Raw genomic sequence first — 26,036 nt, 5'->3', positions numbered from 1 at the left:
GCGCTCCGTTCCGGTTTCGACGTACGCTAAAAGGAGCACGTTGTAAACAGACATCGACGGGCACAGCTGATAGGGAACAAGCGGATTGGCGCGAAGACGACGAATACGAGACAGAGAATGCACGACAGGAATTATCGACGCGCGCTGCTCGAGTGTACCGCTATATCAGCTCTCGCGATCAAGGTCGCGAGGCGAGGGTCTTCCGCTACGTATGTTCAGGAAGCCGATGGACGCGAGTCTAAAGACTCGTCTCCAACGATCCTCAGCGTCATTATTAATGCCAGCGAACACTCATCCGTCTCAACGATAATCGATTCGAAAGAACAGAAAAGCATCTCTCTCAATACGTGTTCCACCGAGGTGGAGCAACAATCATTCATAACATTCCTAGTTCCGTTCCCCTCGAAAGGCGCTACCTTTCGGTCGTCACAACAGGTGAATCAATTAGCTAGAATCGAACACCATCTGTTCCACACTTGCCAAACGGTCTCCACGAAATCTGGGGAGTTCCCTCTACAAATGGGACTTGACGTGCTTTCCCAGTACAGTGAACGAAGCATTTAACATAAGACAGTGTACGAATCACTGAACGTTTCGATAACGCGACCTGAAACAACGGAATGACGGCGATTGGAAATCTGACGGTAAGGTACATCGGAATTCCGATATATAGGAAAGAGCAGCAGCATCGATAACGATCCGCGTCTCGCCTCGTCTCGTCTGGTTTCGGCGTAGCGCAGCTCGTCGGGCGAATTTCTGTCAGTCCGCTGTCAAATATTTGTCGGTCAGTTTCGGGCCCGTACCGTACCTGTCACGCAAACCTCGGGAGCTGCAGACCACGGCCGCGTAGTTTCCCCTTTGAAATGAACGTGACAGTGACGGGCGAGCCGTTTACCAGGCGAGAGAGGAAACACGCAGAGAGACGACAAAGATCCCGGCGGCCGATCGAGATACCCGTCTGCCAGAAGATAGGACAGGAATCCCCCCATGGAATTTCCCATGGTCAAAGTAGGAGAAAGCGAGACGGAGAGGAACCGCGTGTTCCGTCGCGGCGCGCCGACGCGACGCGACGCGACTCGTCTCGTTACTCGCAGCTCTCGCTCACCTGCGAATCGTCCGCGTATCGTTGCGGCCAAAGCTGGACTGAAATGCAGATCCAGGTGCTGGACAACTCTCTTGTCTCTCCCTCTCTCGCTCCCGTTCTCTCTTTCTTTTTCTCTCTTTTTCTTTCTCGCTCTCTGTCTCCCTTTCTTTCGCGTAAACCGTGCCCCTCGACTCCGCCGCGTTCCCTCTCAAGAACTTCCGGCCGACGTACTCGCACTGTTTTTCCCTTCGGCTAACTCTATGGTGAAAACGTCACCTCCGCTTCCTCGTTCCCGAACTTGTCTCGTGAGCGCTGCTCCGAGCGAAAACCCGCCAAGACGCCCGGGCGTTTCGTCGCATTCGTGCACGAACAGTAACTGACGGCTTCGTCATCCGAGCGATCAGTACGGCACCTGAGCGCGCGTGCACTCCACCGGACCGACTCAACGGCCGACCAATGGGAACGCGACCTCGTCCCGTCACGCGCACGCGCGCACTCGAGACCAGCCGCGGCAACGTTTGAATCGCTCGATCGTCAACTACTGCAGACACCCGTACATCGCGACAAAAAGTCCGTTTAAAAAGACGGAACATACGTATTTCGTTGGGCACTGAATGCTCAGTAAATGTACAAAAAATTGTTTAAAAAGATTGTACATTTATTACCGTAAAAGACGCATGTATACAATTTTTTCTAACCTCTTAGCTGTGATTGACGAGTATACTCGTCACGAAGAAATAATAATGTTTTGTATTACTACGAGTGTAAGGTTTTACATTAACGGGTGGATTGTATGTGAGTATCACTAGTTGAGATAGAAGAATATTAAGTATTATTTATGAATGTTCACAGCGCAGAAATATCGTTTAGTGGAATTTCATTGTGTTAGGTTTTATCGATGCCATTTATGTGAAGGTTGCGTAACGCTGTAAAGTTCATTGTGTAGTAAGACTGCAGTTTATGAACCTTATCTTTTAAAAACGTTTAATCAGCTATTTGGTCACGAACGATTTTTGTTTTACTGGTATAAAAAACATAAGCTAAAGTTGCTATGTGCAATTGAACTAAAATAAATAAAAACTCTGAAATGAAAAAGTATTGTCTTTTATTTCTGTTACATCGGAATTTTTGCAACTAATTAAATATTTTTAGTTAGTAGTACATTAGGTAGTGCATTAAAGTAGTGTATTTTTGTAATAATTGTATTTCAAAGCCTCGGTAATGTAAATTTTGTTTATGGAAGAGTCACGATTGTGTTTTGGATCGTATTGTACATTGTAGAATAAGTATTGTTGGGAGATAAATGGTTTTAGATAGTGTTTATTGAGTCATTACTGTATATTATAAGTTCATGGTTCCTTGACACGGATTCGTGCCGTCGCGATTGTCCGCCACTCGCTGCCAGATGGCACCTGTTGTTTCATTCGTTTCCGCTGATGGAACCACGAGAGAAAATCATTTAACTACTGAGCAATTGAAATAATCTGTTTGCAATTTTTTAGGAAGAGCACAAAAATACATATGTTAAAACTTCTCACTATTTTTAATAAAAATATTAATTTTGTTTCATAATATAGAAACAAATCTAAAATTAACCATTCTGACCATTCTAAAATTTTTAGCTTTTAAGACAATTATTTTAACCGACCATGTCACTCAAGATATTTGAAATAAAAGTATATATACGTCTTTCGGTAAAAATTTTAGTTTTGACTTTGAATTAAAATTGTGTGTGGTTTTTGTTTTTTCTAAATTTTCTCATAGAGGCTTGAATGTTTTTATCAAATAAACAAAGCTTTCAAAATTGGCTACTTTGAAAGCGGTTCTTTGACGAATGTTTGCTGCGGACTCGTTGTTCCACTATTAATATTCGTTTTTTTTTAAACATTACAGTACAATAAATAGTATGGTAATTTATTACTATTAACTCATTTCTAGAAGTCAATAAAGTCATCTGCTATTTATGGTATTCCTGCAGTATTATTTAATACTTTTTACTGCTTTGTAATTCATAAAATGTACTATCGATTTACGAAACTATGTTACAAGTAATTCATTCAACTTGTAAACAATTGCTGTCTTTCTAAAGGCAGAATATCCATTGAATATCGACTACCACTTTGTTTGCATTAAGAAAGAAATCGGAACCCTGAGCACGAGTGTCTACTTCCGCTTCATCGTGGGACCGCATCCACGATCTCTCGATTGTAGCGCACCAATACCGGAAGTAAATCACGCTTCACGGCAAATATAACTAGAATTAAAGATTTTCTTCTCTCGTTAATTCATTTAAGTGATTACAAGCCGTAATATTTTGGTGGCCTCTCGGAAATAAATCTACGAACATTGTCAATTGATTTCAAAAAGTTGTTTCGAAATGTATATTAAAGAAGATTTATTGAAAACCGAAAATTCATAAAAAGAAGCCACTTGTAACTATTAATGCAACTTTAAGAAAATTCAAGCACAAGAAGGAAATATTAAAATGAAGAGTATCTATTTGAAAATATTAATTATTATTTCTGTCACAGAATGAACAGTAACTCAAAATTAATAGCAAAATTTGAATTTGCGCTTCTGCAATGTTGTAACTAGATCGCGGTCTGTGTGTACTTACAACAAAAATGAGAGACTATTTACACCAGCAGAAAAATTAAAACGATTAAAAGTATCGATGTATTATTTTCAACTGTATAAAATTATCTAAAAACGGAAGAAAATTTAACTCCTCTATCTTATAATTGCTGCAGAACTAATTAATTTTTGCATGAAGATCCGCAGCTTTGTTATAATTTCAGTGTTCCAATGTGAGTTAGACCCGCCAGAATGTAGTCAGTAGAACATTTCCCAATTTTAAATTCGTATGATTATGAAAGTTGTTTTTTGTTTCTAAGTAGATCACACGCGACGCAGCAAATGTCATTGTGACGAGCAGTGTCTCCGAAACGATCGCAACGATGGCATTGCACAACTGTATCGCACGATTCGCTTTCAAAAAATGTATCGACTTCGCTGCATCACGAAATTGCCGTCGTCGCTCCTGGAATTCTTCGATTTCTAATAAATCTTGGTCGATTGAATTGGCTACATTAACAATTAATTGTTACTTTTGATATAATAGATCAGTGAAAAACTATGCAAATTTTTTTTCGTATTTAGTGTTCATTTCCTAGTCCTATTTGCATTTAACTTTGTTGCATTTATATATAAAAATAGTTGTCATATTGGATCTTAAGAATACCTACACGATCCGGTAAATTACGACGTTCACAAACAAATTGTCTGCGCACACGGGCAAGTTTGTGCGCACACCGAGCTTTGTATTCTATAATAATACATGTTTTCCCGAGCTGTAGATTTTGCAGTGTGTTTTCTACGCCGTTCCTCGTATTTATTTTAAATAGAGTAGTTATTAACGCGAACAAGCGACGAAACGTGCATAAAGTGTTTTATATCATTGTTCTGGATCAGAATTTCAATCATCAATCAGAGTTTCAATTATACTGTCTTAAGGATGACGCTCTCAAGCGACATACTGTTAAAACTATATTTAATGGTACTGTTAACACATATCCGTCCTACATTTTTCCTTTGTTTATCTTTTTGTCGTTTCTTAATGTATTCTTTGTATTTTCTAATAAATTATGATTTACATTCGTGGATTAGTTTAGTTCATTTTGATTAAAAAAGCTAGAATCTTTAACTGATTACAAAACAGAAATGATTAATATGACTAATATTAGACGTTTGGTCGTTATCGATTGCCAGTGAAACGATTGACCTTAGTCGTACGGTCAGATATGTGTTAAAGTATTGTTATTAAATTTATCCAGGAAGAGTGGTGCCGCAACGGCAGTCGGGAGCAAACTTGCAGGAAGTCGAAACGTTTCTGGTCGGGAGCACGTGTAGCACCACTTCGTTGAAACAGTTCGAAAAACTAACTAAATATAGAATACGAGCAGCGCTATTGTTAGGTTGCCTGCGTTTTCGTGGGCTACGTCTTTCGTTCAAAGTTGTCTTCGTAAAACCGTCACAAGCGCCCGTCGCGAATTTATGGGATCCCGAGATTTTACCATTCACGCGGTCTAAAAACATACACCTCCAAGATGGAGGAACGCGGTGGTTACAGTATAATTAGTGCATATAAATATAAAAGAAAGCCATTTTACATTGGGGAAACATTTTGCTGAACTGAAATATCGTTTTCACAGCGATCTTCTGTAATAAAATCACACTTTAGTGTATTATATTGTTGTTGAAAGAATTCTTGGATTTATTTTTAATAGTGTAGGATTTTAAGAAAAACGGCCACTGCGGGAGTCGCACTCCACCATTCAAATTCTACTTCAATTTTACATTCATTTACAAAAGGAAAATGTATATTCATTTAGATGTTTAGCAATTTTTGTAATATGTTCAAAGCAATATATTTATTGAATATTCCTTTTAATCGCCATTTTGACGGGTTTGTATTTGTAGTGTTGACTGCAGGAATAATTGAATTGTGAATTATTTTATCCAGGCACAATGATTGCCATGCGTTACTAGCTTTAAAGATTAGAGTCATGGTCAATAGAAACTGTCATCAGCTACTATCTATATTTTTAGAAATCTAAAGCGGAATACGATGTTGAAGAACGACTTCTCGAAGAAATAATAGCATCTATCACAAGAGAAGAAGAAATTCTTTCTTATCGTGTAGACACGGCTGGTTTTCTTTTATCTTACAGCATCAACTAAATATTTTTGGTTTTGGTCGAGTTTCGCCTAAGCAGAGCTCTTCTCGGAAATCGAGCATCTAATCCGAGGTTCCCGGAAACACCGGATACTCGGAGAATCAACAAGACCGAAGGTCAACGGCAGCCGAGTCGCGCAAGGTCGCGGCGTGCGATCTCGGGGTTTGCAGAAATTTGCTGAAAGGGGAATCGATTTCCTAGATCGCAGGAAACGACGCGGAAATGGCGAACGCGCCTGCGCGAGCTGCCCAGAGGAACGAAGGCTTCGCCGTCCTTGCGCACGCAGTCTTTCGAAACGATATTTTTAGAGATGTGAGTCGCTGGCCGCAAGTAGCGACGGCAGTCAAGTGTCGTCGTTGACCCCAACGAAATCGAGCCCTGTGAAGACCTGACCAATTCGGATGACCACCGGCTTCCGGTAAGTATTGCCGAACTCCGAACATCCGGGGCGAAACGTCACCGGAAACGTCACCGAACGTCCCCGGCGCGGCGTCGTCCGGATCCGTTCGATCGATTTCACGTTTCGCAACATCCGAAGTTATCCCTCGTGACATCGTGCCGACGATAACGCTCCGACGCTATGCACAGTAGACCATTTCTGTTCCACGCAGTGAAACAAACGTTTATCGGACCGCTTTTATGGAACTAAATTTGGATCGGGCACCGAAGTGTTTCGGTGCACCTATTTATGATGTATTTATGGCACCGGGCTGGTTTGTTTCGCTCGGTGAACAGTCGCTCGGAAGCCTCGCTTGTCCTTTATGCCGTCGAGTTTCTGAATTCGTTATGCGAAATCGTTCAAAGTCCTGGTCCTAGATCGTTCTCTTTCTGCGATCACGGGCATTCGGAATTGCAGATTCGATGTTGTTCTTTGCGCGAGTGAATTTATATAACGACGACACGGCGGGACTGCCGCCGACCGCCTTTGCCTCCACGAGTTCTTTGTTTTCCTTTCGACCAGCTCGAAACGACGCACACAGCCGTTTTCGATCGTAGATCGAGTTATATTTAAGAGTATTTACATACATCGAGCCGCGTGCTGCACGGAGAGACGCCGCGCCGCGCCGCGCCGCGCCAGCCATAAAGCTTCTTCGAGGATTCCCTACTACATAGAAACATTAGAAGCGGCTTTGATCTTTGAACGTGGGGGTAATATTAGATCGTCGCGTATGAAAGGTCCAGTGTTTAACAGTAACTTTAAATAAACAGTCTTTTTCTATATAACGTTTATTGGTCTAAGTAAGCACTTGATACAATAATCTGGCAAGTTCAATTTTCAGTAAAATTGCACTTAAATTCTATTGTACTTGAAGTTTTACGTACTTTTAGATACTGCTGATCGATTGAAGTAATAGCATTCGCACTAAGGTCTGCATATTCTGTCAACGAGTTACACATTTCTTGGTTGTGTTACGGAAAAAGCTGAACTTTTTAGTTATTCACTTCTTCATTTACAAGATTGCCATCTACATTCTCGAGTTTTCTTTACAATCGACGAATTGTGAATTCAATGGATTTCAACGGATTGCGTGTAAATATATACCTTTAATTAACGATTTTAATATACTGAAAATAGTATCTGCATGCTTTCAAAGATTATTAATCTTTCTACCGTTTTAAATCGCATCTACCAACTTCTCTCATGAATGCATAAAATCAAGCATCTAATCGTCACATTTTGATCAAACGTTGCACAACGCTACCGTCAACATTTTTATCTTTCCGCTCATATAAAAACAATTCAATACGCCCTCTTAATTGTCCGCTTCTCAATGGTTCGTCTTCCCCTACATCGCGAGTTCGAACGCTTCCCCCACTAATAAGCAACCATGTTCGCATTCGTATTTGAAATGCGACTTCCTCAATAGTTTATTCAAGATGTATAAGAAATAATGCATATCTTTTCTACGGTATGTACATGTTTTATTTAAATTATTAATTAATTACATGTTTAAAATGTTGAAAGATGAAGATATGTAATTTATTTATGTACTAGTACATACTTCCCATTACAATTATATAGAGAAAATAGAATCAGCAATCAAAATTCCACGAATATGTTGGTGAAAGTTTCATAAAAAAGTAATGAAAAATAAAGAAATGTTCAAGCCTCGCTGTCCTTTTCTACGTTCACCTTAAACGACGACAAGACCCAGACTGCTGACATAAAATCATTCTCGTTAGAAGAGTATTCTACCCGAGATACTAAATATAATAACACTTTTATTAATAAATGAATACGTACAATGTTGCAACTATGTAATTTCAGTCTTTTAATGCAATAAATAACATACTTATACCTATTTTTGCTTAATATCTTCGTCTTACCCCGATTTCCCCTATGTCTATACACGAGGAAACTTCGTTGCGAACTATTCAGAGAGAAACGATGCAAACACGTAGGTCCACGTATCGAGAGAAATTAGTAGGGATTCTTTATTTTTTGGAAAAATATTCCCCTACAGCCTTGCATAGTGAACTATTGAGAGAGGGAGAGCGAGGGAGAGAGGGTGGGGGGGGGTGAGAGGCAGAGAGAGAGGGTGGGAGGGAGAGAGGGAGAAATATTAAAATGACATATAAAAAACTTGTGGACCGTAATAGTATTTCTTGATCGAAACGCAACCTCATATGCAACAATCTAATTTTTCAAATCTCGGAAGTGTAAACAGAAACAGACGAAGACGGAAGAAGATTCTGGACTTTTCTCCGATTTAGCCGCCTCTGTTTTTTCGGCTTCTCGCCGCTTCTTTTCGACGAGGAGCAACGCAAAGTTTAAAATAAAGGTTCTAGACCGATCCACCTTCTAAACATACTGAAAGCGACCTGGTCCGAGTTTTTTCTTCCGTGCCAATTCGCCTGATCTCTTTTTCTCGCTCTCTCGAACACAACGCACTCTACGAAGTTAATTGTAATATCGTAAATTAGTAGGGGCCGGTCACTATAGACTCATTTATCTTGGCACTTGTTCTATTGCGGAGTGCTTCACTAGAAGAGAAATAATAGATTCCCGAAAATAAAATGGAAAGTGTGCGTGAGATGTGAAAAAGAAAATGTTGGAAGTCATTTTCAGCAATGTCGTTGTGTGCCCAATTTTCGTCAAAGTTGAGCAATATCCTGTTTATATGTACACCTGTATGAATGTCATTCATTGCAGCAGAAAGTCAACGTATTGAACATTTTAAAAATACTAATCTCTTTATTAGTGAACATTTTATAGATTCGGAAGAAACGACGGTGTTTCTAGATGTGCTTCATAGAAATTGTATAAAAACTGTATCCTTAGTTTCTAAAAAAATTCTGTTCAATCAATTTTATATTTTTAAAGAGTATTCTAAACAAATTATTCTAGAACATTTATTAAAAATGTTTTCGCAAGAGAAACACAAAGAATCTTCGAAACATGAATGATCTACGTTAACATTACAAATAAACAACACTATTAATTCAGTATTTCTGGAAATGATTGAGAAGTTTGTTAACACTGGATCCACGGAGTACTAAAAGTACCTCTCTTACATTATTTTATGAAAATAACAAGAATATATTTATTCATATTCTTAGGGATTTTTGTTACAATGGATACCCAAAGAAATGTATTTATTCAATAGTTTTTCACGAATGTATCATTACAATCTGAACGAATGTAAATTAAAACATTTGTGATCAATCATTTTGACGGGTCTCATAGTTCTAGTGTTAATATTGATAACCAAAACACCTGTTTCTCTAACAGAAAAATGTGTATTGTTACATTTTATAAGGTGTATGCAAATGAAGCTTTACTTTGTCCGTTCTCATACTATGAAAATGTGTTTTTAAAAACGTTCCATGATCTTTGTTTCAACTAGTGTTGCGTTGTACACTGTCTGAATTATTTTCTTCGTTTTTCTAGAGTGTTTAAGTTGCTCGCTAGAATAGTGGACCACCGAGCCAGACGAAATCACGAATCCTCACAGGGAAATTAACGGTTCAAGTAGAATAAGTGCAGAATGGGCGCGGCTGGCAGTAGTAACGGTGCACCTCCTCCGCCGACGACGCCATTGAGATCGCAGAGCGAAGAAACATTTACCTATGGGACAGAGGAATCCTGCTGTCCGGAGTACACGAACGAAAATATACGACAAAGGACGAGGACCAGCGAGTTCGACGTGGGTGAAGAACCTCGATCGCAGGTTAAATTTAAAGCGAAAATATTTATTGGTCTTGAGCACGACTCCGAACAGCCAGCTAGAAGCCCGGAGAACGTTTTACGCGGTGTATACAGGGTGTAAATAAACGATAGGCGCGAACTTCAACGCTTCATGGTGCTTTATGAACAGAACCGAGCCGTCTCACAGTGGTTCGTTTGATTACTTTTGGCGCTAGCTGGACAAAATTATTTTTTTACGGTTTTTAAAGCTTATTCGGGGTTTTAATTGTCAAAAAACAAGTTAACTTTTTATTACAGTTCATAATTTAATTAAAAATGTTGATAACAGTGATCTCCGAAATCTGTTTTCGCAGATCTATTCCTTGTAAAAAATTACACAACATTGCCCTTTAAATTATTTCTGTAGCTATAATAGTTTCCAAAATATTCGATGAAATATCTATTTTGAATATGTTTTTTGAAACATTAATTTCAACCTGATTTGCAACGTTTTGCAGGTAAAGTTATGTTTTATATCTTTTCATTGACAAACTTTTACTAAAAAATAACCAATTGACTGCTCGACTGATTTACAAAAATACAAAAAAGTTATTGATAATTTAAGGGTACTAGAACTCAAAAATATGTTATAAATTCTATATTTATCATACAGTTAAGATTTAAGTGTATTTTAGTAAATTTAATAAATGCCAATTCACTGTCTGCCTTTAAGTCGAACTTTGCCTGATCCGTAAACATTAACAATTGAGATTTAACATTTTTTAGTGTGTCTTGAAATTGGTTTATTACAGATCGCATTGGCACAGTTAGGTTTCGTTGATTTAAAAATGAATTGTGTCCAGCTAATTATAGCGTTCTCAGACTTGCCGATAGTATCGGTACACGAGGGTTTATTAATGCTTTAGATATTGATTATTTATTCTGGAAAAGATGTACCTACTCGTACGCAATGTATTGGGAATTCTAAAAGGAACTATCGATTTATGAAACAAATGATAATTTAGGTTTAGGTTGAAACAAGTGGCCACTTGTTCGTTCGCATAAATATCGTTGACCCTCGTACACAGTTTTTATGATTGTAGAAATAAGTAGTGACGATCCATTAAATCATTTATTAATGGCTTATTAAATTTATACGATATTATTTTAATACCACATTGATGGATACGACCAATTCTTAGACCGCGCGATGCGTCGACACTAAACTTATCACCACGGTTGGTTAACCGGTTTTGTATAGCATACTTCACAATTATTGACAATACAAAGATTTTTCCGTAGAAAATGATCGAATCAATTTTCTTAGCACGTATTATAACAAAAATCGTGGGATATCTAAATGAAATTAACCTTTTCATTGTTGATTTAATATTTGGTCAAATTGTACCAATTTGCTTGCAAGGGTTGGGTACATTGGGTACATTGAGTATCTTTACTGCTATGTAGGATCGTTTGCAATCTTAATTATTAAATTTTTAAAATGTGTGTTTTAAATGCTGTTCCTGCAGACACATTAGTCTTTCTATGTTGTATGCCTATTCGTTTCATGGAATTGCTAAGAATTTTGTACTAAAATGACAATTGTGATACTGTGGGTCAAACTAGTACCTCTACTTTTCTAAAGCAAACGAAAATGTTTTCAGGGTCCTAGTCCTTATACGACCTTGAGGGGCGAAGAATGGTGGAGCCAGAGGCCATCTGCACCTACTTTGTCAAATTTACGGTCTGGTCATCGTGAGACTCTGGTGAGCAACTGTCTTTATGCATAAAAAGATTGAATAATCCTTAACCATATTCTCGAAACATTCGTTGGTGGATTGAAGCATGAAGAAAAAATTTAACAAACCAAACAGTCAAATATTGACTTACACCACTGTTGCATTAACCCCTTGCACTAGGATCTATTTTACGGTTTCAGTAACTTGAACTTTCTTGTAATTCGTAATTTCCTAAAAAAAAAAGAAAATTTATATCTATTGTATACCTATATGTTCTTCAATAGCTGTACGTTAACGACGCCAAAAATAGAATTTTATTTCGGTTTAAAGGAAATTAATAACATATAAATTTATTAGGCTACTGACAAACGCTTAAAAGGCTGCTAACGCTTAGGCTGCTATTTGTTAGGCTCTGTTCAGAATCTTCATCACGAGTATGACTCGTTATTGTAGGACGAGGGGTTAAACGGCTCATTTGTACAGGTACATAACGTACAGTACATCAACGTGTCCGTAAACGTAGCATCAAAATTCTTCCATTCTATACAAAACAGACGAAAAGCATCTCCGACGCTCAACAATGCCACGTGATTTTCGCGTCTCGAAGAAACGTACGAGAACGTGCTGCGACGTTTAATTTCGAATCGGACCGATCGAGACGGTTCCTGAAAACACCGGTCGCTTTTGTTCGTGCACGACGCGACGCGACACGACGACGCGACGACGCGACGGTCAGTGCGCAGATGCCGGTGCGAAATTTTCCGAGCGAAAACGTGCTCTTTTGTCTGGGAGCGGGAAAGCGTCGCGAGACGCTGCGCCTGGCCGGAATCCAAAAATCTTCCCCGGCTCTGTCTTCGTGATTTCGGGAGAACACGCTGAGTCACGATCACGAAGAGACGAGTTCGCGGGCATCGATCACGATCACGTGCCCCCGTGTCTCGAGTTCCATCGGCGAGCAAGGTACAGCTTGTGCCAGATCGCTCGCGTGAATTGCCCGACGTGGATCGAGCTTACGAAAGCTCAGTGACGATCGATCGTTCGAGCGACGAAAACCACTTTGTCATCGTTAGCGTGAATGGATTCGAGTGCCTCGATTCGTTTAAAGATCGTGAACGGAGAACCGAGAGAGTACCGCGGACGCGCTCGAAAATCCCCTGTGAATTTTCTGGTATCTTCCAGACTTTCAAGGTAAGAGACCTTGCCATTGATTCGGTACATCATTTTCTGCTTTTTAAACTGTTGGTAGGATCATTCGTATTCTATTGCACGTGTTCTGTATGTTCGTTTCGTTAAAGCGATTCATTGCTGTGGATTGGGATGTTCGTTGATATCTGAGAGTTTTCATATTCAAGATGAAAACCGTGCCACTGAATCAGTATATCAAGTACTGCTTTTTTTAACTCTCGGATGACGGGTCCACAGGTTCCATTTGGACCCAGAGATGCAAACGTTCCATCGAAATTCTAGTGTTCCAATAGCCAATTCAGAGCATTAGCTATTTATATTATGTCTAAAAAGAATATTAACGTTCATCTCAAAGAGATAAGTTCATGCATGAGTTTAGCCGTTGCTGCCACGAAATTGTACACATTTTGGATGTTCGTTTCGTTAAAATGATTCAATCCTATGGATTTAGCGATACGGAATAGATATTCATATCGATATTCACTGATACAGGTGAATATATATATTTAATAATTTAGAATTCGAAAGTTTTCATTTTTAGGGTATTCTATACCATTTTGGTCTAGAAGCAGCATTCCTTAACCTATTGACTACCATGTCGGTCATTAGAGAGTGACACAATTTTTTCACCATCTTCAAAAAGCAATATTTGTAACATATTTGCGTTGCATATATGCGTAAACTGAATTTGACTAGGATTTCCTAGATTTAATAGGGATAAAGGAGTGAACTCTGCAGTTTAGAACTCAACTAAATCAGTCAACGTGTAAAATTTAGAAACTTAAAATTATGGGACGAATTATATGATATTCATTAATCTAATCAAATGAATACCATATGCATTCTAATAACTAATAAAAAAAACAATCCTCTGATCATAATCTCTTTCGTACCTCTGATGGCCGTTTTTAAACAGTGGATAGTTACAAAGAAGTGATTAGACTGAGGATTTTATGTGCTTATAAAACAATTGAGTTCGTGAAATTTAAAATAGTAGGACTAAACAAATTTAAGAATGTCAGTATATTATTAAAGAACGGGACCTTCTGTTGAGGCAGAAAAACGTTATTTTGCATGAAAGTCTACTGTCTAGCAGTATAGCAAACAATGCTCAAAGTTGCGTTTACCATTAGATTGTTTCTCTGTACAAGGTGCATCTCTTACCATAAAGACTTCAAATAACTTTCGCAAGTTAAAATTTGTTGTACGAAAAAGTGATTTACTGGGGAACATAACGTAATCTGTTTCTTGCGTTAGTTTGCTTTTTTATCGAGATACGAGGGTCACCTTTAGTTTTTTAAATGGAATGCCCAATATTTTCTCTCGAATACGGATGAAGCATAAAACTCCGCGTATAAAAGTATGGTACCACAAATAGGGCTTAAAATAAATAATTCTTGAAATATTTTTGTTGTCTATCACAATCAAACGCACTTGCGTAATCGGATTACGGGTGAACGAAAAATATATCATTCCATTTAAAAAAAACTTTGATGACCTTGAAATCTCTAAAAATATAACCTGGAACAAACTTTTTTGCCTATCATAATATTTGCCCTCCTAAACCAACTAATGTTTTCCTCTGACATTATTTTCTATTCCAAAAAACAAGCGAGATATTTTAGATGCTCGAGTTAGGTGAAACACCCTGTATATCGTTGAAAAAGCAAACTAGCAAGAAACAGATTACAGCACTGTATGTCCTCCTGAAAAGCATGCAATATTTGTTTGAAGAATTTTTTCGTACAACAAATTTCAACTTACGACTTATTCGAAGTTGGCCTGTTACGAGACTTGCCTTGTATATATTTTCCCCAAAAAACATAGTTTACATCGTACGAATAGAAAATTTATATCTATCCTATTGTGGTTCCTAATTCCCGTCATTTCGACTAAAATGCGTTCTTCTTTTCGCACGTTACGGAAGTGGATACTAATACCAGCATTTGGCCTATCCAAATGCAATTTGTTTTCATCGAGTAAATATATCATTTCGTCCGGGACTGTAACCGCGTCCTTAAGCTCGCGCAGTGGTGCGGCGGTGCTTTAAAAGCACCTGTCGTCGGCGCAATGCAATAGGAGAACCGTCGGACCACGAGCACGCCGCTTGATCCAGAATTCCGATCGTCGATCGCCCGGCGAATTCGATCAGCATCCCTGAAATTAGTCCATTTATTTATATTGCAGTTGACGTACGCGCAGATGACAGGTTGGCAGACGGCCGAGCGTCACGGCCCTTCGTTCGCGCAGCACCACGAACAAGCGATGGAGTTTTCGCGAGCGATTTCGCAGCTCGCGATGGCGAATCAGCAGCTGGCGTCCGCGCACACTACCACGTTGGCACATTTGGAGGAATTGTACAAAGAGCTGCGGAAAGGACAAGAGTACAGGAGGCGAGGGTCCTCGTTGGACGAGGCAGCGAGCAAAAGACTGACGGAGCGGACGAACGACCACGAAGAGAGACAAAGGTTAGAGCTGAGGATCGACAGGCTGGAGAATCTACTGGCGGAGGAGTGGGACGGTCCTCAGGGTCGACAAAGGAGTCTCCGACAGGAGGAGGGCAAGAGGCTTCGATCCAGGATAGACAGGGTGGAACTGAAGCCTCCAGGACCCGAAGATGATCGGCAAGAACGCGAAAGTTTCTGTTCGACGGAAAATCCTGACTCGAGGATGGATCAGCGGACGGATGACATTGACACCGTACAAGACAGGGTTTCAACCATCGATTTACCTGAACGTCAAGTGAAATGTCAGCACACGGTAGACGCAATGGCAGACGGGTATCGAACCAGTTCTATTCATAGAGTATGCACCGATGCAGCGACGTGCGACTCGAGATCCGACGACGAAACGGATCGCCCAAGGGTGAGTCGGCATTTAGAGAACCACGAAAGCAGGATGAAGGATGAAGAAGCGCAGACGGAAAGCTCGGAGGTAAACAAACTGATGGAGGAAATCGAGAGATTAAAGGCTGAACAGTTGGAGGATCGGTCCACCAATAACAGACTCGCCAGCGAGCTGGATGGACAAAAGGCATTGGTGGCGAAGCTGACCAAAGATTATGAGGTACGTTTTTCATACTTGTGATTTAATCTGTTCAATGTTTTCCGTCTGTAACCTAGAAGACGTAGTGATAAAAAGAATATCAGCTATTAATTCCATTGTTAACGTATTAAAGGAAACAATGAAAGTACCCTGCAAGAATTGTTGAATGCTTGAAGAGTTTGCGCAAATGTTTCATAATGAAGTAGTCATTCGACAAGCAGAACTACATGAAAATTGATTTCAATGTATCAAGAACGATTCGAAACTGCATTACATTTCGTTAGGATTTACGTTGCTCTGTAACTGCACTCTGATTGGCCAGTGTTTTTCGTTAATAACTCCTTAGCAAAGCCGAGGCGGAAATTTTCGTTCAGAAAAAAGTTACTTCAATTGACCTGAGGAACCACCCTTTCCAAGGTTTTCCGACATTTTTAGGACACCCTGTATATAAAATCCGCAGTGTAGATAAAGTTCTAGGCCTATGCCGAAGTCATTTCTGGCTCACACCGATATTTCACTAATACAGTTTTATTCCGATATAAGACGATGTCTCGGGACCGGCTTTCGTCGTATTTCGGATGAGGGCCCCTACGCGGCTTGACTTTGTTGAGCAAGCGACTTTGAGCACCGATACAATCCTTCAGCGATATCTGTCGTTGTGACACTAAGCGGTGTCGAGCGAACTCCAAAAGAAGTAGGGGGGACAGCGATTTTCTTATTTCGAAATAAAAAGCGTACTCTTATATCGGAATAAAATTGTACGTATTGACGGTCGCTCGAACTTATCGCCATCGGTACCGCGACGGGTCAGGATTGACTCCGGCATAGCATACGGGGGGTTAATAAATTATGCTGGTGGCCTATCGTACGTAACATAAACTGTTTTCAGACGTCACAGTCAAGTTCCGAAGAGTTAGAATGCAGTTTGAGGGACCTCCGAGAAGAGTACGACGCTCTCATGGCGAAATTCGCCATGGCTACGAACGAGACCAAGAGGCTGTTCGATGAGATTAGCGCGTTCAACGCTGAAAAAGTCACTGCCGAAGCTAGAATCTCCGGCCTGGAACAAGATCTGCAGAAGTCGTTGATGGAAAGGGAGCAAATTAAGAGCATCGAGAGTCAGAAGACGTCGAAATTAAAGGCCCAATTGTCCGAGGAGGTGTCGGACAAGAAGAAACAGATAAAAGCTCTCGAGGATGCTTTGGACGAGATTCAAAGACTGAAGGACACTATCAAGACTGAGAAGAAGGGCGACGACGATGACGCTTCGAAGGAAGATATTGGTAAGCGTTGTTTCACTTCGTATCTTCCTGTCTTCAGAGCTTTTGGGATACTTTCCACCACTTCTGTTCTTTCTTGTATTTTCTAATAACGTATTGATTTGAACAATCCCAAAAATCAAGTAATTTAGTTATTGTAATCAGAACTGCAGAGTTGAAGGTTATCGCGAAATGCACTTACAGCAAAAATGAGTAGATCAAACGCTGAAACATTTGAAGAATTTAAAAGCACTGTTGTATTATTTCCAGTTTATTATAATTATGAAAAAAAAAAGATTCGAACGTCTATGTGGCTCCTGTAGTTTGAAATTAATACAGACAATTTTTATTTTGCGAAAAAATCCGCGGTCTAATTATCACAATGATTACGTCTCTGTAACTATATTATGGACAAAATTAACTTTTAAAGCTAGATGAAGAATTGTTACTCGCATAAGACCGACGTAGCAGTTAACGCGATAGACTGCGGGTTTTTATACAAAATAAAAATTTTCTAAATCAATTATAATTGTATAACGATATTCTTAGATTCTTCTGATGGTTTCACAGTTTTGTATTTGACCTATTTTGCGATAAATGCATAATTACTCTTCGAATTCATTTCGATTCAAAGACACCGGAGCCATTTATTTGCTGGAAGGCACGAATGACTAATATGACTAATATAGCATTTGAAATCAGTCGTCCGAGTTTAAAGTTAGAACAGTTTCTTTTTCGAAAAATCCTCAGACAATTTGTTTGATCCCGAATGACTAATCTCTGAATCACAGAAGTGGACAAGAAAGAGTAATTTGATATGTCCTGTAATTTCGAAGAAATCTGATATAGATGGTCTATCTAGAATTTAAATCACGCTAGAAGATCCGACAATAATAATAGAAATGATGTTTTCTTAGAAAAAGAATTTTCAACGAATTCAGATACAACTTGAGACTCGGCCGTGATTTAAGAAACCGTAGTATCCTTTATAGCGGGTTAATACCGAATGTTTCTCTGCTGCAACTTTTCTATCATTTCCAACAGATCCGATTGACACTATGGCCAATTCCCAAGTGAGTCCACCGGCCGATCGCGCGACAAATATCGAAGAATTCAAGAAAGAGTTGACGCTGAAGAGAGAAGCGAGACAGAGAGCAATCGCAGCAGTTTCTTCCGAAATGGAACGGCTCAGACGAGAATTGGACGCGGAGAAAGAAGCTCATTCCGAGACGTCCAGGGTCTTAGATCTGCTGAGGTCCGCTCAGAACGATTCGCAGACTCAGGCACAAGGTGGCAAAGCTGATGGAAGTATCAGGAGATCCAGGTTCCGAGATCCGAAGCCGGATGAACAGGAATTGGCAATGAAACGTATAGAAGCTCAGCGATTGACGTATATATTGAAGGTAAAAAGAAAATCGAAGTTTGAAAGATACGCTCCGTAGATAGTCAATCTGTGAAGATTATTTTCAAACGTCGCGTATATACTTTTACAAGAATGAAATGTAAGGACACTGAAGCAAGACAAAATATAGCTCAATTTGTAGCTGGAGATATTTTCTAGCGCGCTACTTTCGAGTTCATCCAAAAAACTCATCCAATGGCATACAAATGCTTGGATTCCACGGCATGCACATCGTCAATTTTTGGCTTACTTCTAACGCTTATGTTACCAAATATCTGCATAATCTCGTCAGCTTATGACCAGAGAGCGCTAGATTGAACCTTCCTCTTTCGAATGAGCCCTTTTTCAACCAAAAATATTTTCATATAACGACGAAAAGTTAAGGCACGTGAAATAATTTCTCGTCTAATTTTGTCGGTAACGTAGTCACTCTACCTTATCGTGTATTACGGAATCTTTGGCGCGATCTGAGTTCAACGTTGATCTCGATCGTGATCTCACACAGAGTATGAATTTTTCTATTAAATTAATTTTCAACTTTTTTTATTTAAAAATATTTACAATATTCGTTCTTCATGAATTTTTTTAAATTCGAAGATTCTTATTATGCGTGCAACAATTTCGATAAGACTTTGTGCATGTATAACTCGCTTAGACCTACAAAAAGCATATTTTAAATTTTCAAAAAAAAAAAGGTTAAAAATCCTAATCTTCAATTTTTTCTTTGTAATTCCGAGCAATAGCAATTTTAACAATATCATTTTACACATACCTAGTAAACTAATTGTTCTAACATCTAAAAAGAAACTCGGATCATTTGGTTCAATTTTGAAAATGTTATTAGACCCTGAAGGGTGTCCACATCATTTTGTCCCCGACTGTATTAATTGACACATGTGTCAAACTCACTACAAAATGATCCAGTGCGAATGTCGTTATTTTTAGGTCTCAGACGAGCTGCGGAACGATGTTCGCTTTCAGATCGAGAAAGTGGACGACCTGCGTTATCATTTGGAAACTGAGCCCGATCAGCATCGCTACCGCATTCGCTGTTTGACAGACTTAACCAATAATACGCGAGAGAATGTTCATGATCGCGAAAGATGTGCCAACGAGTTGAAGGACCATCTCGCGCAGATTCTGGTCCGATTGGGGGACAAAAGCTTCTTGGAGTTGAAGGACGACGTTGGCCTGGAGTGCGAACGTCAGCTGGAGAACATCAATAGCCTGAAAAGCCTCTACAATGAGAGGCTGAAAGTGCTGACCGAGTTAAAGGACGCGGCGATCAGGGAACTCGCGGACGTGAAGGATCGATTGAATCACTCGTTGAAGAAGTCCGAATGCCTAGAGGAGGACTTGAGGATAGCTGACGAGAAGGTACGTTCGATGAAGATTCGCAGAACATCATTTGGTTTTACAATCGACTGTCTTTCTGCGTTAGAATGACGCTCAGGATACGGAGATATCTAATCTGGAATCACAGCTGGGACTCACCAAAGCAGATTGCAGGGACCTACAGAATCAGATGTCGCTGATCAATGGGCTATTCACGCAGATACTCCTGGGTGCTTCCTCTGCCGACATGGATCTCGATCGATTGACTCAGTTACTTCAGGTAAATCTCACAATTAGTCTAGTGTATCTCTTCAGTATTCGAGTATCGATTGATTCGGTTACTCCAGGTGAAACTCACAATTAATCTGGTAAATCTCTTCAGTATATCGGTATCAATTGACTCGGTTGCCTCAGGTGAAAATCACAATTAGTCCAGTGTGTCTCTTCAGTATTTGTGTATCGATTGACTCGGTTACTTCAGGCGAAACTCACAATTAGTCTAGAGTACCACTTCAGTATTTGTGTATCGATTGACTCGGTTACTTCAGGTGAAACTCACAATTAGTCTAGAGTATCTCTTCAGTATTTGTGTATCGATTGACTCGGTTACTTCAGGTGAAACTCACAATTAGTCTAGAGTATCTCTTCAGTATATTAGTACCAATTGACACGGATACTTCAGGTGAAACTCAAAATGAGTCAAGTTTAACCCATCTTCATTATTTTGTAAAAGTCTGAATATTCTACAAAGATTTATTTCGTCGACGAGATTCCTTACAGTAAAAATTGTTCATAGCTGGACGAATGAAAGATGCATTGATATTCACAAACTGAGTACTCATTAATTGTTTTCTCCAGCGAGTACTAACTGTTTAAAATTACAATTCGAGGTCCTTTTCAAAAGATTGTTTTCCAATGTCTCTGGATTACAATTGTCGACTGATTCGGCGTCGAATTGTTTTCTATAGTCACTTTCTTAAGTCACAGAGTATGAAACGAGCTTCCTCTGTTTAGGAGAATCATGATCTAATAAGTGACATAGCGAGGGAGGAGAGCACCGAGGCTGCGGCGCTGCCAAAGTTGCTTCTGGACCTAGTGGAGCAAGTCGAGGGCAGTAAGGGATCCCAGAAACGCGTCGATGGAGAAAATGGAGTCGAGAATGAGACAGAGAAGAAGGACGAGGACCTGCAACAGGAGGAAATTGCTCACAATCTGCCCAAGGTATTATCTACTTTCGCGAATATGACTTTTCACTTGGACCATTTTGCAAGTCTACGTTGTCGCTTAGGTCTGGCGGGTTTTGCTGGAGTTACTCAGATGTCACGCCGAGGGGGCTCAAACTGTGTCAGCGGCAGCGTCTTCGGACCCTAACAGTTGCTACAAGTCCGTCGACACTCCGGCTGGGCCGAGATTAGTGATATCGGTCAGCAAAACGTATATTCGTTTGAAGGAGTTGATTTTAGAGAAGAAACACTTGGAAAAGGAGATGAATAGAATGAAGCAATTGAATTCGCACTTGGAAAGCAAGCTTGGGGAGCAGGTAATATACTAATTACATATTTCTGTCAACATTACCCAGAAGATCACAGTGCTAGCAGAATGTTGAATTTACACTCCTTTTGAATAATTGTTAGAACTCGAAAATGTGGGGTACCCGATGGTCGGGACAGGTAGGGAAGGCATCGGGTTCTCCAAAATTTCGGGATTCCCGAGAATATTAGGGATTCTCGAGCACATTTGGATTCTCCACTGTATGAGGGGTCTCGAAAATTTCCGGGATTCTCAAGAAATATCCGAAAATTGTCGAGAACCCGCCTCGATACCGAATAGAATTCTCGACCTGTCCCGACCCGACATTTTCGGGTTCACACCTCTAATAATTGTGCATTCCATTTTATCGTTCTAAAGCATAGACTTGAAATTTTGTTGCAACTTCTTTAAGTATCCTTTGCTTAAAGATAAAATGGTGGGAATATTTGATTCATGATAACGGCGATGTCTTCCTAGGAAAAGAGATTGTCGGCAGTGTCAGCGGAACTCAGCAAAACTTGGACGATCGTCGATCGAATGCAGGCGCAGCATCAACAGTTGCACACGCACGAGAGGATTCTGCGATACGAGCTGCAACAGAAGCGAAAAATGCTGCAAGAACTGAAGCAAGAGTTGGAATACTGTCGCGAGAAGTGGGAGTCTGCTAGGCAAAAGAACACCAACACGGAATTAGAGTGGAGAAGCTTGCGACGAGAATTCGCTGCAAGAAAAGCTTTGGCTGTTCACGACTCGTTCAATAACAGGTCAGTTAGTTTATATACGTTCACACCTGCGTGGAATCTTGAGAAAAGACTGAATAGTATCAAAGATTGGTTCTAATTGTTTAAATTGATAAATTACGTAGCGCCGAGAGTGGGTTCAGCGACGAACGAGGCGACGACACTGATGAAGAAGAGGACAACTCGGTCGAAGAACGAATCAGGCTAGGTCCACGCAGAAGACCGCGGAAGGTACGTTCGTGTTTATGATCTTAAGTATTACAAACTTATTCTAATTCAATGTAGAGTAGCGTCTTAATAGATGCGGTTTAAGCGAACGCTGTAGCTAGGTAACAGTTATATCATCGGAACACGAGTGTTCCATTGATAAGTTTGGAACATGTAAATATGATTCAAATTGTATCGTGTTTGGTGTTATTTCAATCGGAAAAATGTCACGAATATGGTAGTAAAAGTTTCATAGAAAAATTCGTTGGAAACAAGAAATTTTTGGCATTGAATTAATATTGTTTCACCGATACACTGACGTGGATTTTTCGTTTATTTTGCTATTTTTCTTTTTCTTTTACATTTTTAGGAGAGTCCTCGAGTACCATCACCAGACACAGAATCAGAACAGCCAACTGATACTGAACTCTCAGAACCAAAGACAAGTTCCTCACCAACTTTAGAACAACGAACTCCCAGTCCAGAAACCGAAACTGAGCTGGGCGAGGCTGAAGTAGCAGAGACAGTTTTGGACTACGTATCTGAAGACGTGAAAGAAGTATCAGTAAGTTTACGATTCTGTTGAGAATAGCTTACAATGTTGGAACAGCTATCGAACCACAGATCAAATTATTATCTACATGCCCCCGAATAATATTAGTATTTTGATACAAAATTTATAGTAAATGTTCGCATTCATAAAAGCACCAACATGTTTGATCTTACTATAGATGCAACAGAAACAGAAACCAAAAATAACAGTTATTCTAAAAATTTTCTACGGTAAAAATCATTCATAAAAAGTTGATTATTATTGAAATTTTTGATAATCTACACAAAATATAAAGAAAAAAATTCCAAGAACAAAATATTGATTTTTACACCAGCATTATAAATCATCTATTTCAATGAAGTCCTACTGTTTAATGTCCTACATTATTTGCACTGTAGAAATCTATCTGCACCAACAATACTGCCAATTATTACATCTTTGAAACAGCCATAATTTCGCGAATTTAATTAGTTCAGCCATAGGGACTCGCACAAATATTTTTTAAACTATGGTCTCAAAACGAGATACAAAAGCTTGATCCATTTAAATCGAAGTAACATTTATTGTTCCAATTCGCAGGAGCTGATATCGGAGAACTCGCAGGAGCCTCTGGACAGCTTGGATCAAGCTCTAACGAACGTGATTCAGAACCTGATAGAAATCAACGAATCGAGTACATCACCACCAGACTTCGAAAATTTCATCGGTGAACCGATCATCGACGAAATCGTCGCGAACAATCAGTCTCCGGAAAATTTTACCACGAATAATCCAATGGTCGAACGCTGTAGCCTGGACGCACAGTGTCCGGAGACGTTGCAAACAGCTGACGACATTCTCGACGAATGTCTCGAGGAGAACGTTTGCGAGGATGAAGAGCTGTTGCCGGTTGTCCCCGATGATTCTGCGAGATCAGCGGAAGTGGACGGTGAGAAAGCAAAGAACGAAGAACCCCCGAGCTCGTCTATGTGTTACGTACCCACCGTGACTAGTCCAGCCAGCACGCAGCCTGTGTTCTCTATTGGACCCTTCCCCCCGTCTACCGCAACACCTTCGATCGTGAAAATTGTCCAGTTCAGTGAGCCGCTGATCGTCGGTCCGTCTAATCCGTTTTTTGCTCCAGTGTTTGGTGCGCCGATGTCGGACACGGACATGTTTTCCTCGTCGTTCGACTCGTCGGCGTCGATTTCGTCGAGCTTGCGTCAGGAGTCCGGGTCCAAGAGTCTCGAGAAACGCGGCGCTAGGTCCACGGAAAGTGTCCTCGACTCGGACAGCGTTTCCGTGGACTCGTCGTCGAGTTTGGAAACGGTCAAAGAGTTCCCCGTCGTGGAGCCAGCGCCGGCGATTTCGTCAGTCGAAGCTGAGAAGAGAGAGAGCTCGGAGACGCCGAGGAAAGAGGATACCAAGCCAGCCACACCGAAGACTAGGACTCCCGAAGAAGCCTTAGCTGCTAGGGAAGATAGGCTGAAGAGGCTGGAGGAGCAAGCCAAGTGGCTGATGAACAAAATGAATGCCACTAGCAGGAGGGGGTCTGCGTTGAGCACCAGGCTCGAAGAGTTGCACGAGGTTTATGGGGAACCTCCTATACCACCGCCCATGCCGGATGTCCTCCCCAGCCAGAGGTTGAGGACCAATTTGGCGGATCTACCTCGACAGATAAGATTACAGGACAAAATGGTAGCTCATGTACGCTTTCACTCACTTTTCAAGTTGTGTGTAAGAAAATACACAGGGTGGAGTACTTGAAACAGGTCATCTGAGTATCTCGGTTACTACCGATGACAGGAAAAATGCGTGACAGTAGTATCTCCGTAACTGGCGTATCGTCGAGTCTGCCGACCGACAGTTTTAGTAGAGGTGCTACATTCTTTGATGTGTGCCGAAAGTAGAGAAGGATAGCGACTGAAAGAGAAAGAGGGACTGAGGATCAGGAGCTCGGCAACTATCAAAGGACTCGTGCCAGCTCAGCCTTTTAAATTCAAAAATCAAAATTCCTTATTTTTGGTTTTTCGTCAATGACACATTTACCATCGCATTGGTCTTGCTGTTCTAAACACAACCAAACACGACATAGTTAGGATCATAATTACTTGTGTCACATGCGATTAAAGTGTCGGACTTGACATTTATGGGAAACGTACAACGTACATCGTGTTTGGTGTCATTTTAATTGGACAAACGAGACGAATACGATGATAAAAGTTTTATAGAAAAAAAGAGCGTGTTTACCACTACCTCCAGTGGTGGGGATACAATTTTGACAGTTACGGAGACAATACTGTAGATGAAATTTTCTTGTTTTCGGGAGGCCTATAATCCGGTGTCGTTAATATTTTTAGAGGTAACAATACAAAGGGGATATTAAGGTCAATCCTGTTGTTTTAAATGGAATTATTTCTTTTTCTTTTTTTAGTTATATTCTGATAGGGCATTTCAAAATGAAACAATTACTATGACCTACGCCATTCAAGATCAACTACAGTGATCGAAATACCATATAAAACAATACAGTGGACCTTTATATCTCCACGTCTTTATCTAAAAAAAAAAAATAGTAACACCAGATTATAGAATTGTATTATTCCCATTTCTAAAATTCTTTATTTACGTTAATCGATATTTTGAACACAAAAGTAGCATTGCAATTTTATCGAAACCGTCGTGAATTAATTCTTGGCACAGCCGAACCAACCTTTTGCCACAGAGGAGTTTAAAATATACCGGGTTACGTCATTTTACTCTTGATAAGAGACTAATTTATTGGCTTTTCGAGTCCCATGATCATTTTCAAAAATAACCAACTGTTAACTGTTTTGATGCTTAGGTACCTGAATCATCATCCACCGAAGACGTTGAAAATACTAGGAATCCTGTCTCGGACAACAATTCCAACGAATCATCGTCGAGTAAAGCGCCTTAAGACGCCCACTATTTTTATTGTACAGAGGAATTCATTGCTCGACGTTTATTTTTGTCGTAGTACGCAAACACGTGTACGAATCACACTCTGAAATGCGTTGGCTCTTATTGTGAAAAGGCCCGACGCGTTGCCATGGATCAAAATGATCGATTTTGGCTTGGAGGATTTGGCT

At 40.1% G+C, this 26,036-nt stretch overlaps 3 protein-coding genes and 1 long non-coding RNA gene across 7 annotated transcripts in view; 2 read left to right on the top strand and 2 right to left on the bottom strand.

Annotated features, from left to right (window-relative positions):
• Positions 1 to 1,472, bottom strand: part of Gdap2 (ganglioside induced differentiation associated protein 2) — a 110,785-nt gene extending 109,313 nt beyond the window's left edge. Inside the window, exon 1 of one of the 2 annotated variants that reach the window (XM_076787144.1) lies at positions 1,106 to 1,472. The gene's annotated coding sequence lies outside the window, so the exon portion shown is untranslated. The remainder of the gene's footprint in view (positions 1 to 1,105) is intronic. The other variant, XM_076787142.1, reaches the window with a different exon arrangement.
• The window catches only part of LOC143353665 (uncharacterized), a 466,044-nt gene that overhangs the window by 186,850 nt on the left and 253,158 nt on the right, over positions 1 to 26,036 (top strand). The gene's annotated exons all lie outside the window — the stretch shown is intronic.
• Positions 6,106 to 24,705, top strand: LOC143353654 (uncharacterized). Of its 3 annotated transcripts, XM_076787138.1 has the most exons (15): positions 6,106 to 6,238; positions 9,713 to 9,992; positions 11,614 to 11,715; positions 15,061 to 15,939; positions 16,808 to 17,201; positions 18,222 to 18,580; positions 19,525 to 19,956; positions 20,021 to 20,194; positions 20,929 to 21,135; positions 21,203 to 21,454; positions 21,922 to 22,208; positions 22,310 to 22,415; positions 22,762 to 22,956; positions 23,524 to 23,872; positions 24,068 to 24,705. In XM_076787138.1, the coding sequence occupies exons 2-15, from the start codon at positions 9,810 to 9,812 to the stop codon at positions 24,688 to 24,690; spliced, it is 4,542 nt and encodes a 1,513-aa protein (XP_076643253.1). In that variant the 5' UTR covers positions 6,106 to 6,238; positions 9,713 to 9,809; the 3' UTR covers positions 24,691 to 24,705. The 3 variants fall into 3 exon arrangements, with proteins under 3 accessions (XP_076643253.1, XP_076643252.1, XP_076643254.1); XM_076787137.1 differs by having other exon boundaries at positions 23,524 to 24,705; XM_076787139.1 differs by lacking the exons at positions 6,106 to 6,238; positions 9,713 to 9,992; positions 11,614 to 11,715 and adding an exon at positions 12,741 to 12,876 and having other exon boundaries at positions 23,524 to 24,705.
• On the bottom strand, positions 16,398 to 16,801 carry LOC143353812 (uncharacterized). Its single transcript, XR_013082211.1, has 2 exons — positions 16,603 to 16,801; positions 16,398 to 16,568 (listed from the first exon to the last, which is right to left on the bottom strand). It is a non-coding gene; the product is annotated as an uncharacterized LOC143353812 (long non-coding RNA).

The sequence above is a fragment of the Halictus rubicundus genome, chromosome 4 (genome assembly GCF_050948215.1).
Source record: "Halictus rubicundus isolate RS-2024b chromosome 4, iyHalRubi1_principal, whole genome shotgun sequence".
Lineage (NCBI taxonomy): Eukaryota > Metazoa > Arthropoda > Insecta > Hymenoptera > Halictidae > Halictus > Halictus rubicundus.
The sequence above is the reverse complement of the archived record's forward strand: the minus strand, read 5'-3'. Positions and strand labels throughout refer to the sequence as shown.